Source organism: Lolium rigidum, chromosome 7 (assembly GCF_022539505.1).
Source record: "Lolium rigidum isolate FL_2022 chromosome 7, APGP_CSIRO_Lrig_0.1, whole genome shotgun sequence".
Taxonomy (NCBI): Eukaryota; Viridiplantae; Streptophyta; class Magnoliopsida; order Poales; family Poaceae; genus Lolium; species Lolium rigidum.
Window position 1 is genome coordinate 325,266,135 of NC_061514.1, and position 15,846 is coordinate 325,281,980.

General features: G+C 44.1%; 3 protein-coding genes across 4 annotated transcripts; 1 reads left to right on the top strand and 2 right to left on the bottom strand.

Annotated features, from left to right (window-relative positions):
* Positions 1-581: 581 nt before the first annotated feature.
* On the bottom strand, positions 582-4,230 carry LOC124673339. The gene is made up of 8 exons (XM_047209436.1): positions 3,565-4,230; positions 2,940-3,516; positions 2,191-2,218; positions 2,029-2,083; positions 1,603-1,897; positions 1,372-1,439; positions 1,177-1,281; positions 582-1,060 (listed from the first exon to the last, which is right to left on the bottom strand). Exons 1-5 carry the CDS (start codon positions 4,228-4,230, stop codon positions 1,841-1,843), a joined length of 1,383 nt encoding a protein of 460 aa, XP_047065392.1. The 3' UTR covers positions 582-1,060; positions 1,177-1,281; positions 1,372-1,439; positions 1,603-1,840.
* Positions 4,231-5,900: 1,670 nt separating this feature from the next.
* LOC124676377 (UPF0307 protein YPDSF_0298-like) lies at positions 5,901-11,099 on the bottom strand. 2 transcript variants are annotated; one of them, XM_047212450.1, is made up of 7 exons: positions 10,810-11,099; positions 10,675-10,723; positions 10,534-10,585; positions 10,181-10,341; positions 9,996-10,109; positions 7,334-7,486; positions 5,901-6,379 (listed from the first exon to the last, which is right to left on the bottom strand). In XM_047212450.1, the coding sequence occupies exons 1-6, from the start codon at positions 11,097-11,099 to the stop codon at positions 7,334-7,336; spliced, it is 819 nt and encodes a 272-aa protein (XP_047068406.1). In that variant the 3' UTR covers positions 5,901-6,379. The 2 variants fall into 2 exon arrangements, with proteins under 2 accessions (XP_047068406.1, XP_047068407.1); XM_047212451.1 differs by lacking the exon at positions 5,901-6,379 and adding an exon at positions 6,757-6,787.
* Positions 11,100-12,641: 1,542 nt separating this feature from the next.
* On the top strand, positions 12,642-15,244 carry LOC124678170 (receptor homology region, transmembrane domain- and RING domain-containing protein 1-like). The gene is made up of 4 exons (XM_047214085.1): positions 12,642-12,759; positions 12,834-13,058; positions 13,764-14,159; positions 15,037-15,244. Exons 1-4 carry the CDS (start codon positions 12,645-12,647, stop codon positions 15,120-15,122), a joined length of 822 nt encoding a protein of 273 aa, XP_047070041.1. The 5' UTR covers positions 12,642-12,644; the 3' UTR covers positions 15,123-15,244.
* The last annotated feature ends 602 nt before the right edge of the window (positions 15,245-15,846 follow it).

The following is a 15,846-nucleotide window of genomic DNA, read 5'->3' on the forward strand; positions in this document are numbered from 1 at the left end:
ACAAAATGTGTTTTCTGTGGGGAACAGGAGACTATCCAACACATTTTTATTGAATGTCCTTTAGCTAAACTCTTATGGCGTACGGTTAATTTTACCTATGATCTTCCACCTCCCACCAATATTACTAATATGTTTGGTAATTGGTTAAATGGAGTAGATAGACAATCTAAAGCGTATATCCGTATTGGGTTTCTGCTTTATGTTGGTCTATCTGGAGGACCAGGAACGATATAATTTTTAATAAAAAACCCTCTTTTCATTTCTTGCAGGTTATCCATATGGTTTCCCATTGGGTTCAGCTTTGGGCTGCTATGGTTACTGGATGCACACGTCTCCTGATGGTCGCTCAGGATATCTTGTGGCAGGCTGGTTGGCGACATACTGGAAGGATATGTTGAGTGTCATCTTAGTATGTTATTTTTTCCGAAGGATGATTTTTGTATCAATCCTTCATGCTGCGTGAGTTGTAAGACTTGATTACTTGAATTTTAATAAATGGCCGTGTGCATCATCACGATGCAGAAGCCGGGATATATTCCCATTTCGAAAAAAAAATGCTACCTTGTTCATCAGATGTGAAGGCCAAGCCTTAATTCCAGAACACGGGACACCTCTATCGTGCACAGAAATCAAAGAAAATGTACAAAGGTACCAACTCTACTGATGGCCTAGCAATTTTAGAACAATCGGCGTCACCGCATCACTATGTAAGCCCAGAGGAGCCACAGAATCATCAGCAAATATGCAGAGGTTTTCCACCGTTCCGGGCGGCGGTGATGATCTGAATCCACTGCTCGTTCATCACGGTGATCCCGTTGTGACTGGTTCCGCTTATTACCTCGAGAGTTAGTTTGGTTCGTTCTCCCGTACAACCAATCATAAGTCGTGTCCTTGGTATGGCCTTGGCTTCTTGCCGTGGAAAAGGTTAGCAGGAAAGCCCTGCAGTTTGTCGTCCTTCAGCTGGCCTGGCTTCTGACGGACTTCAGATTTAGCTCTCCGTCTCTCCTGGTGGCAGTCATCTGCGAGCACCCTCACGGTTGGCGGCACAGTACACAGAAAACTGAAAAGATGGGAAAATGTAGCATCAGTAAATGATTTCTCTCGATGGTAATAATCTTAAGTAAATGATCTCTCCTGACAGTAATAAAGTAGAGAAACGTTTTTTCATTTTCTAACCTGTCTAACGCTCCAAGGACCATACTGATTCTGCTCCTCAGTCCTTCAGTACATGACAATGGGTCACTGGGTGACTTCAGTAGCACATCGAAATCTTCCAAGGCTCTAGGGAAGAACAGAAAGTATAGTCAGATATAAGAGGCTAAGTCGATTCCAAAATGAGTGCACTTGAAAAACGTTTCCTCGTGCACTTACCGTGAACAAACATCAGCAGCTTTGGAGGTGGTTTCGCCTTCATCATAATCAGATGCATATTTTATCACCTGCATCAAGATTTTTTTTAAGATTCACGTGACTTCAGATTTGGAATCAAGCAATGACACCATGAATATAATTATTGCACTCGCTACCAACGGCTTTGTGCATAGTTTGGAGAGGGAATACAGAACTTCAAGCTTGTGAAGCAATGATGCATGCATAACTTACTTCTTGGACATCTAAAAGCAGAGATGATACTGGCCAAGCGTGAAGTAAAGATCTGCACTCATCGTAAGCTTCACCCTCAAATTCCAAGCGTCTATCTACAAAGGGAGCATACAGACGTGAATCTTTTTGTCGTAACAGTCAATTCGATAGAACTTACTTGCATAAATTTTCATTGAGATGTTACACAACAACAAAAAAGGATGAAATTACATGGCAGTTTGAAAGATGATTTACATGACTAGAACAAGCAATTAGAGTAATGCCGCAGATTAAATTGAGAAGACATTTGCAGATACTGGTAGGGAAATTATTCTAGATCAAGACTTCAAGACTTCACTTGGTAAATGTTGGTTGCACATGCATACTAAAACCAACACCAAAAAAAGGCTAGTATATAAAAATTTGAACTTATCAATTACCAAGTTCCATGAACCAGTCTTGAGTCAACATCACTTGCAGAGCACAGTCTGCCACACTAATCCTGGCAACAAAGATCCAATAGACGCAGCAGCAAACAAAATCAGCAAGATGTTGTACAAAGAAAACATCAAATACTCAAACAGGTAAAGGTAGGAATATATGAATCACCTCTTAAAGTTCTGGGTCACGCCATCCTCTGCAAAAATTAGACAAAAAACAATCAAATACAAAAACATCAGGGGGGATGCATATAACTTCACAAGGGGCTATGTTTATGGGGGAGGACCTCAAGTCCTCAACCTGAGTCCTCCCATAACAATTATTCGATCAAGTCACAAACAGAGCATGAACCAAAATTTGGTGGAAAAACCTAGTGTCCATATAAGTTGCTATGCATTCTTCTTTCAAATTTCACCACCGTCACATAAGCAACACGTGCAAGTGCACAACCACAGTTACAGAGGTGAGCTACTTAAGAACTTAGCTATGGGAAGAGTTTGGCATAGGATAATTCAACAAAACACATGAATGAAATGGCCTAATGATTCAGCTTAAATCTCAGTATGTGCAGTTGTTTAACCTTGCATGCTTGCGCCCAACTAAAACTCATGGAGAGTAGGAACTTGTTGTTGCTTGTTTGTTTGTGAGCACACAAGATATCTATCAGTGTGGATGAGGTCTCCGTAGACAGGGTTCATACTTGTAGCAAATTTTTTAAAGCATTGGATGTGGCATCATGCCAGTTTAGAACGCATCAACATGTACGAATAAATAAACGTGCAGTGCCCTAGCTGACTTAGGTTGATAAAAAGCTAAAAGTAATGAACACGAAGAGTGCTCATACTGAAAAGAAAACGAAGAGGCCAAAATGGAGAATTTTTGTGTTGATCAAATTAGGATAAAGAAAAGAGAATCACCTGGTGTCAGCTCTAGATACTTGGGGAAGGCGCATGGGCAGTGCCATACAGCAAGAGGGCGCCCTTTGGTAGAATACGGGGCGATTGCTTCCACAGCCGCATGTTTCATGTCAACAGAGATGACCCAGGCCTTGTCGCCTCCAGAATTCAACTTAGACATCACGTAAAGGAAATCATCGTCATCCTTGCTCAGCGTGGGGGTATAGAAAACCAGTTTCTTCAGTTCTAGTTCTTTGGTCTTGTCATTCCACAACTGGGGCAGTAAATCAGAATATCTTGGGTCAACTGAGATGTTAGCAACATTAACTGACGAGCGCACACGCCAATCATCCCAAGATATGTCTCGATTCCATGTGGTGGCTTTCCAACCTTGATTGCCAAAGCTCCTGCGATCACGGGCGTCAAACTCTACCTCGACGAACTTGATCAAGTTGTCGCAGCTGGAGACATCACAACAGTACTCTGGGGCAATGTAAGGGTGGCCGTCCCCGTCCACGTTGCAAACCCTTGATGCAGGCAATGGAATGTACTTGATGACAGGACATTCACTGAATACGTCGCAAGCAAGAAGAATGCCCTAGGAGAGGTCAACATAGCCCAGCGAGCTTGCTCCGACCTTGATCACCTTGTCGGTGGCATGGCTAGCTTTAGCCAGCAGTTTCTGATCATCTTCCGATAAGCCCGGCAAGTCGCCCTTGCAGCTCCATGCCCGCGTCACGGACGAGAAGACGTGCAGGTCGTAATACCTAGCCCTGTCGCCGAGGATCGATCTCCTGTGAAGGAAGACCACGGCGTAGTGCTCGCTGCCGGCATCGCCGCAGGGCAAGAGGGCGGATACGCCGTTTGGTCTGACGATGTCCGGGTCCGGAATGAGGTGCAGCGACGGCTTCCCGGGGCCGGCTCGGTACACGAAGCGCTGGGTGAGTCTCCGGCCAGGGTCCCTGAACTTCCGGCCAGGAACGGGGGCAAAGTCGACGGAGAAGAGGACGAGTGAGGCGTCGGCGCACAGGATGTGGGGCTCGTCGGCAAAGTCCTTGCCGTCGAGGCCCGGGCAGTGGACGGAGAAGTAGGACACCCCCGGCGGGTCGACGAGCCAGAAGGAGACCTGGATGGGCTCGCCCTCCGTGGTGTGGCACTCGGCCGTCGTCGCGTTCCGGTGTCCGCAGATGCGCGCCGACTTGTGGAGCAAGACCCAATCGGGAAGGCTGGAGCGTCGGGTGGTGGTGCGGCCGCCGGCGACGTGCGGGTCCATCGGGGCGGCGAAGCGGAAGGAGATGGGGGAGAGCACCATTGGGTCTGGACGGCGCAAGCTGGGCAATGGGGATTTGTGAATTCTGCCACACGGAATTGACAAGTCGAAAACGACGGAGCTTGACAGTGCTGGTACAAGGCGGCGGCGGAGGGGCTCGAGCAGCGGAGAAGAAGCTCGACTGACGGTTGCCCGGGGCGAACACCGGCGGCGGCGGCTAAGTTAGTTGGATGCGGTGTCGAGGGTTTTTGTTTCTCTTTTCCGTGTTTAATTCAAATTTCACACGCGGCTAAAGTCAAAAACAACACAAATTTTAGAGAACAAAATAGCTCGCTCCTTTTCAAATAGTTGCTGACCTCGGTTTGAGTTGTGCTAGGTTGAAATTTGAGGCTCGTGAGCTGCCGCTAGTTCCGTAACTTTTTAGCGCCACTATAATGGTACAACAAATAGCAAGCTTTAACGCCGCTATTAGGAAGATTAGCACCATAGCGAGAAAATTGCTGAGGGCCGCTAAAACATCAAAATAAGAGCACTGTTCTTTTCCATGGCAAAAACATTACTCCCTTTGTTGTATGTGCTTTTGTTGTAACCAATCATTATGTTCAATACAAGTGTGGGTGTGGCCCCTTTTGCTTAATCTGATGAGTGTTCTCAAATATCTAAGAAAAATAATAGCTCCATTACTAATCAAAGTAAAATTGATTGAAGTAGGCACCATACCATCGGCTAACGTAAAGGAATCATCAAGGGTTCTATCACTATCGTTTTCTTCAAACCAAAAAGACCATGAGGTTTACAAGGGTGGGACCGACTGAAGCCCAACTTTATAACCTTTTTAAAATATATAGGGCAGATCAAATTCTGAGCATAAAAAGATAAGTGAATCCTATCAATTCACTTCAAGTCAGAAACAATCCCAGGAATTAGTTCAACATTCTCAAGTTAGTGGCTGCATGTGACTCTCACTTTGTTCTCAAATATTCAGAAATGAAGGTTAGTTTATTATCATGTGAAAATGACTGCCTAGTAGAGACTAGGGTTCTACCGGATCTAGGGCGGAGATTGTAAGGGTGGAAGTGAGGGCGGAGAGGCTGGAGAGCTCGGCGCCGGCGGCTGGGCGCCATCGCGGAGGAAGGAGGCGGTGGCTAGGGTTGGTGCGGCGGGGGCACAGGGGTCTCCCGTCTCACTTCAGGAGACGAGATGTCTGATTAATCTCGAAGGGATACAAGTGTTTATATAGGAGGACGGCCTCCTCTAAACCCTAATTTACTTGGGCTAAGCCCATAACTAGCCACTAGTGGGCTTCCTGCGTGTATAGGTCAAACCGACCATAACACTGCCATCATATGGCTCCTCTAGGAAGTTGAAAATGACCGGCAGCGGCGTTAGTTGGATGCGGGGTGAGAGTTTTTGCTTCTCTTTCCCATGTTCAATTCAAATTTCACGCGTGGCTAAAGTCAAAAACAACACAAATTTCAGAGAAAAACCAACGAAAAAAATAGCGTGCCTTCTCCAAATGCTATGCAAGTTATAGCATACTAAGGGCATGTACAGCGCGCGCTTAGGTAGAGGCGCCAGGATAGCGCCTCATTAGTTTGTTCACTTTATGAAGTTATGATGTTCATTAGTTTGTGCCTCATCCAAAATACAGGTAACCCACCATGGCTCCAAAGAGCCCTTCTTACCTATCATATCAATATGATACTGTGATCAAGGAATGAACTCCATGTTTATGTTATTATTCCAGTACATGCTAAACCCAACTTTACAACCTGTCTAAAAATGCTTGCCACATTAAGTTCTGAAAAGAAAAGAAAAAATAAAGGGGGTCCTCTCGATCTACTGGAGCGGTTGACCCCAGAAACAATCCCAGGAAATCAGTCCAACGTTCTCAAATATTTGGCAGAACATGACAGTATGACACATAATTTCTTCTCAAATACTGAGAAATACAGGTTAGTTTATTCCTATGCAGAACAACTGGCAGCTGTGAGGCAGATCAGAGTTTCAGAAAAAAGTAGATCGGCCAGGTGGTGCATCATATGATTCCTCGAGAAAGTTGGCAGATCATTGTCCAATAATTTGCCTACAACTCCATGACATGGACTCGCTAGTCATGTTGATCTTGGGTGTGTAGAAGTCAAACAACATGTACATGCTGATGATTCAGGAAATAAGAAAGCAACCTGTACTGCCTCCTCCAAAGAAAAAATAAGTTTGAAGTTAATAAGCAATGCATTCATTTTATAACTGTATTGGTACACTGAGGAGAAATATCAAACTGGGCACTACAGCCATAGGGTTTTAGTGCCAGTGCATTTACTAGTCAACACAATTAGCAACATACCACTCTATAAAATATGTTGCTGAATAATTTAACAGCGGGGTCAAGCATTAACATGAGTTGGGTATTTCAGAAAAATGGTCCCCTCCTCTTCCGCATCTCCACATCCTACCTTGCCAACCCCACAAATACAGATGCAAAAAATGGCACCATCAACCCTATTAATGTTGATTGGAGAAATACATTCTAATTAAATAAAAAATAAGAAAATATTTTAAGGGGAACAAAATAGCTAACCCTGAGCGCCCTGCTTGGCTGTACCAACAGTGAGTCCAAACCTTAATTGTCAAAATTCAAATATGGATGCAGGCAATACATTTCAGAAAGAAAATCCACATTCACATCGATTTTTTACGGTTAAAAAATACTCAAACTTTGAAACTATCATTTAATGGATATCCAAACCATATTCGCATATGGTCGAATTTGCATGTCAAGAAATTGGAACAATCTGTGTCCATTTCCTTCCTCACTAGTCTGCTAGTATATGGTGTAACAAAGCGAGGATATACTAGAAATAAAAACAAGTCAAAATGGCAGAATTTGTAGCTCTGTTTTTTTTTTCTTTTGACCATGAAAACCGTTGAGGAGTCCAAGGTATGATTTTCTATAAAAAAAAATAGCACATGTACACACAGAATATTTTTACAAGGACTGTACATAGCTCTGTTTTGCTAAGAACAGACAATTGGATGCCATTTCCCTAGGGCTGTGCCTTTGCAGTGTTATAGGGATAATCCTCATAATTAATTGAACACATAAGGATACATCTATAAGCTATCCGGGGAATGTGTGGCTCACCTATTCAGCATGCTTCTTTGCAAGGGAGCGAAGGAACATCAGAAGTGGTTTCTTTGCTCTGGAAAGCTTGGCATCAGATCCTTTCCCACGATCTTTATTTTGAATGCTTTCTTCTTGAACAACTTGGACTATCCGCACAAGTTTCCTCAATTCCTGTTGACACAATGTCAGTCAAGTTGAGCGATCCGAACACTTGACCATAGCAGATGCATTTGATTTTTGGTGTTGAACACGCATCATAGATGCATAGAGTTGTATGCATAATGACACGACAAACCTGTCACACCTATGAGACTAATATAGCTCATGCACTAACATACTGAACATAGTTCAGGTTTGGGATAGGGACTAGGGTGATGTGTCAATATCAAACCAACCACCAGACAAGTTTATTTTTACAGTAGTAAGCTCATATAGGAAGGTTTTAATTTAATTAGTTAGTTACAAACTTATGAACTGCACCGTTATCTTTACACAATGGAAAAAACAAATCCACTATATCTGCCAATGTCATCCCACCTAACCTATGAAATCGATGTCGCGACGCCCTGAAGTATCATTGCGCAATCGTGATGGCCCCATGGCCACCACAAATTAGACCATTATGATTAGATTCAATTGGTGGTGCTAGCTTTGTGGACATAAAGAGAGGAACCACCCCATGATCAGGAAGTAATGGAGAGAAATAATCAACTTAGGTCTGCTGACGTCGTCTCCCTTGCTTATGAAATCGCTGCGGACATGGCTTAAAGCGCCTTTCTTCAGCAGAAGGCATATCCACAGCCTCCACCGCAGCAGGGAGTGTGCTGCTTCCATGCATGGCCTCGCTGCCGTAGCGCTTGAAGCGCTGCCACCACCCTCACATTACCAATGTGTGGGGGTCTGCCATCACCGCAGACGTAATTATCTTCAGCCATTCCAGTGCTACTGCTACTGCTGGATGCAGTGTGTTGGTCTGCCTTCTTGGTGCGCTACCATTACTATCTGATGCAGTATTTCAAATTCCAATGTTGCGCAGCTACAGCCATGGGAAACGCCAAAGTGTTCCATGTTGAAGGCTTTTCCACCCTTATTGGGGAAGGCATCACCGATGCCATTGTCATGGGCAACTACGCTGAGATGCTAGCTGATTGACACAATGTCAGTCAAGTTGAGCGATCCAAACACTTGAGCATAGCATATGCATTTGATTTTTGGTGTTGAACACGCATAATAGATGCATAGAGTTGTATGCATGATGCCACGACAAACCTATCACACCTATGGGATAAGGACTAGGGTGATGCGACAATATCAAACAAACCACTGGACAAGTTTAATTTTACAGTAGTAAGCTCCTATAGGAAGTTTCAAATTAGTTAGTTATAAATTTATGAACTGCGCCGTTATCTTTAGACAATGGAAAAAAACAAATCCACTATATCTGCCAATATCGTCCCACCTAACCTATGAAATCGATGTCGCGACACCCTGAAGTATCATTGCGCAATCGTGATGGCCCCATGGCCACCACAAATTAGTCCATTATGATTCGATTCAACTGGTGGTGCTAGCTTTGTGGACATAAAGAGAGGAACTAACCCCATGATCAGGAAATAATGGAGAGACATAATCAACTTATGTCTGCTGACGTTGTCGTCTCCCTTGCTTATGAAATCGCTGCGACCATGGCTTAAAAGCGCCTTTTCTTCAATGGAAGGCATGTCCATAGCCTCCACTGCAGCAGGGGGTGTGCTGCTTCCATGCATGGCCTCGCTGCCGTAGCGCTTAAAGCGCTGCCACCACCCTCACATTACCAATGTGTGGGGTCTGCCATCACCGCAGACGGAATTATCTTCAGCCATTTCAGTGCTACTGCTGGATGCAATGTTGTCTGCCTTCTTGGTGCGCTACCATTACTATCTGATGCAGTATTTCAAATTCCAATGCTGCACAGCTGCAACCATGGGAAACGCCAAAGTGTTCCATGTTGAAGGCTTTTCCACCCTTATTGGGGAAGCCATCACCGATGCCGTTGTCATGGACAACTACGCTGAGATGCTAGCTGCTTGGATATGGACTTGAGATAAAGAGGTTACAGGTGATGGGAGATGGATCTAGGGAGATAACAGAAAACACTTCACTGCTTAGTGACAATAGCAGTGCCTCTCTTTTTATAAGGTCACACCCTAGCAATAGAATGCAATCCAAACAGATTAACGCCTTCATGTAAATAAGATTTTATTCCAAAGTCCTACCTAACGGGGTCTCATCCCTTATTTGATATGATAGCATCAGCTATCCCCGAAATACCTATATCACCCTAATAAGCAACCATCGAACTGATAGCAGAAACACACTTTCACCCACAGAGAGAGAGGAAGGAAGGGTACTATTTTTCTCCCTTCCTCACACAGAGAGAGTGAGGGAATCCACTTTCACTCCCAATGTATTCTCATGCCTGCCCCGGAATCCCTACTTCACTTGTTGATCTGTGATTCTTACACTTACATATCTTCTGGAAAAAAAAACACATTTTATTCAAGAAAATATATCTGTAGCTCTGAGTTTCAAACTATTATGCCAAACTAAATACAAACGGGCTATCTCATCTGTCAAATCAATGCATAAACCAGCATCCTAGTGATTTCAAATGAATATTTGAAGTATGTGTAAATAATACCTGACGGTCAAATTCAACATCATGAATCGCATAAACTTCATTAGTAACTGGAATATCTTTGCAAACGAGGCCCTCAAACCATCTATCTGCAATTTCTATGTACTCTTCATCACCCTAGTGAAATTCTGAGCTGTTAGTTCCGTGTTTACTATGTAAATCCAGTCATATAAAGAAATATGGGCTACCTCTTCTTCATCTGATAACTCTTCCACTTCCTCGTCTTCCGTCGGCATCGCCTTGTCTTCCGCTTCACTCAATAAGGCTTGTAACCTGCTATCATCCCCATCCTTTGAAGATTGGATAAGAGTTTCCATCAATTCAGGTTGTACACTGCGAAGAAGGCTCCCTTGTAGAAAGTAATCACATATTAACATGTAATAATAGCAGGTTGACATGAATTTAGAAGCAAGCACACTACAACAAAGCATTACAAGCTGATTCATCCGCATGGGAAAATAATTCAGAAAAAAAGCACCGGGAAACAAACAAATATCTGCAGACCAGGGAACACATGGAGTGCAAAGATGAGCATACATACCGATGTAATTGTATTGCCTCCTCCTTCCTTCCCGCACGTCGGGCCCGAATTTCTGCAGAGACCAGAAAAAAAAAAGCAGAAACGTCATGGTTTCGGGATTCATTCATCACAGCCTCCTCCCTGCCAGAACAACGGGCGTACCTTCACGAGCATGAGTGCTTCCAGCACCTCGCTCTCCAGCCTCGCGGCCCTGAAAAGGACAGAATGGATCAGGCGTCTGGCATCAAAATCCGGACGCGAAGTAAGGCCGCGTGATGTGGGCGGGCGGGCACATGCCTGAGGATGCGCTTGATCTGGGGAGTGGAGAACTTGGCGAGCTCCATGCCCCACTGCACGGCGCGGCGGGCGTCCCGCTTCTTCTCGTTGCGGCTCCTCCCGAAGGACGCGGCGTCCGCATCGCCCGAGTCCTCGCCGTCGGAGGGCAAGGGGGCGACGGGGCGGAGCGTGCCCCGCGGGCGAGCGCGGTGGGACGAAGGGGGCGCGAGGGAGGAGAGGAGGCGGGCCGGCTTGAGGAAGAGGAGGAGCGGGCGGCGCAGCGGCACGGCGGCTGCGGCGGCGTGCGCCATGGGGTGCGGTTGCCGCTACTGCCGCTGTATGTAGTGCATCTAACGGATAGGGTTTAACATCTCTGCTGGGGTTTGTGGAATTTTGGCAAAATTTTGGCGAATTTTGATATCAGATAACTTCCCTTTGGCCATTCATGTAGAGTTTCTTTTTGCAAAGGACAAAAAAAGAGGTGTATAGTTTCTTTCACAAAACAGATATCTTCTTTAATTTGAGATAATACCAAATATTCCTTAAAGAAACTCAAACGCATGTGGCAAATCCATGGAACGCCGAACGGTGGAATTCACGGTTCACTTTGCTAGTTTGGCCAACATTTTACCTACTCTATTAATCCGTCTAACATGGACTTTTGGTGAGAAAGTATACATAGGAGCTTTGGCCTTTAATAGTATCTCTCTTCTAGATGCTAAATTTGTGTTTGTGGTGTACATTCTAAATCCACCTTAGCGTTATGCAAAATGCGCAAGAGCTACTTTTGTGAGCTCTTCTGAAGTCTGTCATTTTGTCCTTCGATATGGACACATGGTATTGGTACTAAAGAAACATATACCACAACAATAATTAGTGACAGATAGACTTCCAATCATTTGATATTGGGTATGAAGTAACATATTTTCTTTTCACATAAGAGGCCAGTCATTACTAGTGTGTTAATTCCTCCTTTGTTGTAATATAATTACGCAGTTTGCTCCGATAGCCAGGATTCACATGACGTGGATGTAGAAAGTGTAGGTAAGTTGTATATGTAGGACATATTTTTTCCGAACACACGAGAGTCAAGTCCCCAACCTCTGGTCTTGGATGCACAACAATAGTTTTACTTAATTGGATAGGTGAGAGTTTGGGTTGTAGAGGTCCAATTTTTCTCGATGGCCATGGGAGAGAAGGATCGTTCTGTTGTAGGAATTGTGGTGGGCGACATCAAAAGCCTGGCTACTGTTTCTTTCAAGCATACTGGACGGAAAAATAATGTATTAGCTCGTAGTAGTGAGACTACTCTTTGTATCTTCTTTTTTGATGTTTTACCGATCGCTATCTGAAAAGAACTTTGTATTGACGTGTGTTAATCAATAAAGCTGCGATGTTCTCTCAAAAAAAAGAATGTGAACAATTATGATCGATTGCTTCAGGCAATAGCAGATTTATGATGCATAAGACTGGCACATTTCCTTGTCGGTGTGCTCAGCTAGTTCCATTGATACAATTACAAAGGAAAATTTGAGATGTACACTTGCAACTATTTTTATGTCTCCTCTTGGTTCTTGTGATTGGTGAGCCGTAATTACCAGGACATGTGGGTGAGCCATAGTTATCGACGTTGTTGTAACTTGTAAGTCCAATTCTGTTGTTTTCTGAATTTGCTACTCTTAGTAAAAAAGATTTGACACATCATCGTCATCTCACAGAAAACAAAGTCAAAACAAATGTTTGCAATAGTTGCAGTAGTGCACTATAGTGCTGATGGGGAAAGAGAGAGAGAGAAGAAACGTGTACGAAAATAAAAGAAAACGAAAAGCAAAATCGGCGCTTCTGATGTCCCGACGATGAGCCACCGCTTCTTGCTCCTGCTCCTCGCCGCCACCACCACCGCCGTCCGCCCCTGCGCGGCCGTCATCCGCCTGGGCGCCACCTCTTTCCTCGACGCCCCCGCGCGCTTCGGTGAGCAATCGACCTGTCCCCTTCTGCTCCCTCGCTCGAATCTCTCTCCAACTCTCTAAGCTCCGTCGCCGCAGGGCCCCGGGTGACCGGCGACGGGATATGCGGGTCGCTGCGCGCCGCGGACCCCGCCAACGCCTGCGCGCCCATCAAGAACGGCCCCGGCTCGGGCCCCGGGATGGCGTTCGTGCTGATCGAGCGGGGGAACTGCAGCTTCGAGGGGAAGGTGCGGGAGGCCCAGCTCGCCGGGTTCGACGCCGCCGTCGTGTACGACGACGAGGAGAAGTCCAGCCTCTACTCCAGTGAGTGCTCGCCCCCTCTCCCTGCCGTGCTGCTCTAGTGTGTCAGTATCTGCTTACTTCTTCAACACTCGGTTGCTGGTCTCTTGATCTGAAGCTAACTTGAAAGAAACTAGATGTCTACTAGATGCTGGTCAACCGCTTAATAAATTTGGTTTCTAATTTCTCCCAGATTGTGATTAAGAGCACACAGTTAATGTCTGGTGATCCTGGTTGTTTTTGTGATTTCGCATTCAATGGTGAAGTTGAAAGAAACATCACATGATTCAGTAAGAGAATGCAGCAATTAAAGCTTCAGGCAGTCCTTCCTGTTAGTGTTTTACCACAAATCTAACATGCTGCCATATAGCTACTCGGTTCCGATCTGTTCCATGCTTTGTTTAGTTGTTCTGTGATGCTTACTAGTTCTGTTCCATGCTTTGTTTAGCCTAGTTTGCTAGCACTGGAAATACATTGCTCAACTAACACTAGGATGCCATACTTATTTACAACCCAACAAGGGGTACCTTGAAGGTAACAGGAAAGGATTCATGCTGTTAATGAGAATGCCATTAATTCACCATCAGCTTAACTCTGGCTACCAATGTTAGGAGACGATGACATGATTTTGTGTTAATGTTGTTTAAAAGACATTTCCGAGTTTTCATCTGTTAGTTCTTGTTGGAGATACCGTGCAAGATATTTAGTTGCTCCTTTATCTTGATTTAGTGGTTGGTGATCCCGAAGACATACACATCCCTGCGGTATTCGTATCCAAAATGGCTGGGGAGACTTTAAAGAAGTTTGCTAGAGGTGAAGATGGTGAATGCTGCATAAACTCATCGATGGACGAGACTGCAGGGACGGTGTTGGTAATGTCATTTGTATCACTTGTCGTGATCATATCAGTTTTGGCTTCGTTTCTTTTCGCTAGGAACTGCCGACTTCTACGCCATGGAGTTGATAACCGTCCACCTTACATCAAGAAACATGTAGTGGAAAAGCTCCCTTGCTCTGTATATAAAGCTCAGTGTTCAAGTGGCGAAAATTTTGAAGAAGCTTGTGCCATTTGTTTAGAAGACTATGATAATGGTGACATGCTTAGACTTCTCCCATGCAAACATGGTAAGAGCATGAGACATCTCAGTACTTGACTATTTGCTTATATATATGGTCACTGCCTCAGTCGTTAGAAATACAGATGCACCAATATGACTGTCTGAAGCAAATTTAGTTATTTAAGAGTAAATTTCTGGCACTCTTTTTTGGCCAAATGTCAAGCGACTACACTTTTAGGATCAAGTTTCACAAACTAAAGCTTGGGCTTGAAGGTGAAACTTTCTGACATTTAGCCAAATAACTGTAGTCGTAGTTAATCAGTATGTAGCACTCCCTCTGTCGGGATACATAGTCATATTTGGATTAGTTAAAGAAAGGCTTTGACCAACAATTACTTCATTAATACTTGCTTTATGTGATCCAAAATCACAATAACAAATAAGTACGTTAATAGAGTCCACTGACACTAAATTTGGATGCATGCGCTATGTACCAATTTAGTAACTGTTAGTTAAAGCCCTGTCTTGAGCAATCAAATTTTCGCTATATATCCGGGTGGAAGTAGTAATGTATAAGGGTAACAATAGAAGAAATACACTGTATGATGAAGATTTTTAAGACTATGTTTCATATATTTGTTTTACCGTGTTATATGACAGAATCTAGTTCATTATCCTACATTTTTGTTTGCTGATTTGAAAAGCTCATGCGGCATCTAGTGTTGCTATATCTCAAGAATGGGCATTGAGCAAAAATTGGATTTCGTTTGCTACAGGTTTCACATAGACTATATGCCAAGATGCAAAATATGCTACTACTTATTCTTACATAGGAGTACTTCTTTGTTTCTAGAGCGAGCAATGATTTCTCCGTCAGCATTTGTGCTTAAAGCTTTTCATTTCTGAGAACTCCATAACCTATGGTCAATAATTTTTGTGTACAGAATTTCACGTGGCGTGCATTGATCCCTGGCTGACAAAGTGGGGTACATTCTGCCCCGTATGCAAACTTGAAGTAATCACAGGTTAATAAGCAAGAAGCAAGCTTGAAGTAAATCTCTGGTGAATAAGCGAGCCCCGTTGATGCACGCAAGTGCTGGCAGCATCACAGTTATATCCAAGTGCGTTGAAGTGGTTGATCTGTTAACTGGGTTTCCATGATCATCTGAGCATTTTATCGCAGAGATGAAGTATATGGGCCACAGTTCGTCAGACATGACCCATTTTAATGCCCATTAGAGGACTGCCCTATGTGGTTAATATTCAAATTGTTTAACTGAAGTGCTACATGTTGATGCCCTCTACAAGCTCTATTGCTCTCTCAGTTTCCCGGATGTTAATGTCAGATCTCACGGAAAACACTATCTCCTGTTGTGAATTTGTACATGAGCTAGCTATTATTTCTTATCTGTGCGGTATCTTGTGGAATTTCTTGTGTTAAGCTTTAATTATGGTTTGGAGGTGCCTTTGTAATATAGTTGTAATACTCACAATTTTTTTGAGACGATATTAATATGTGGACAAACTCTAAGCCAATTCATTCACTCTATCTATATGATCCCATGACTTTGCATAAAACAACTTGGGCTATGTGCGAAGCGCTGACTGGGAACAGCTTGGCCAATGTCTGGGCCTGGATCGTGAGCTGGTCACCTATGCGACCTATGCGCTACGCTGTGTTGAACAATGAGCCCTAGCCACTCGGATATCGCTGACACCGTACACCTGGGTCATAAAGAAAGTTGTACTGGTCG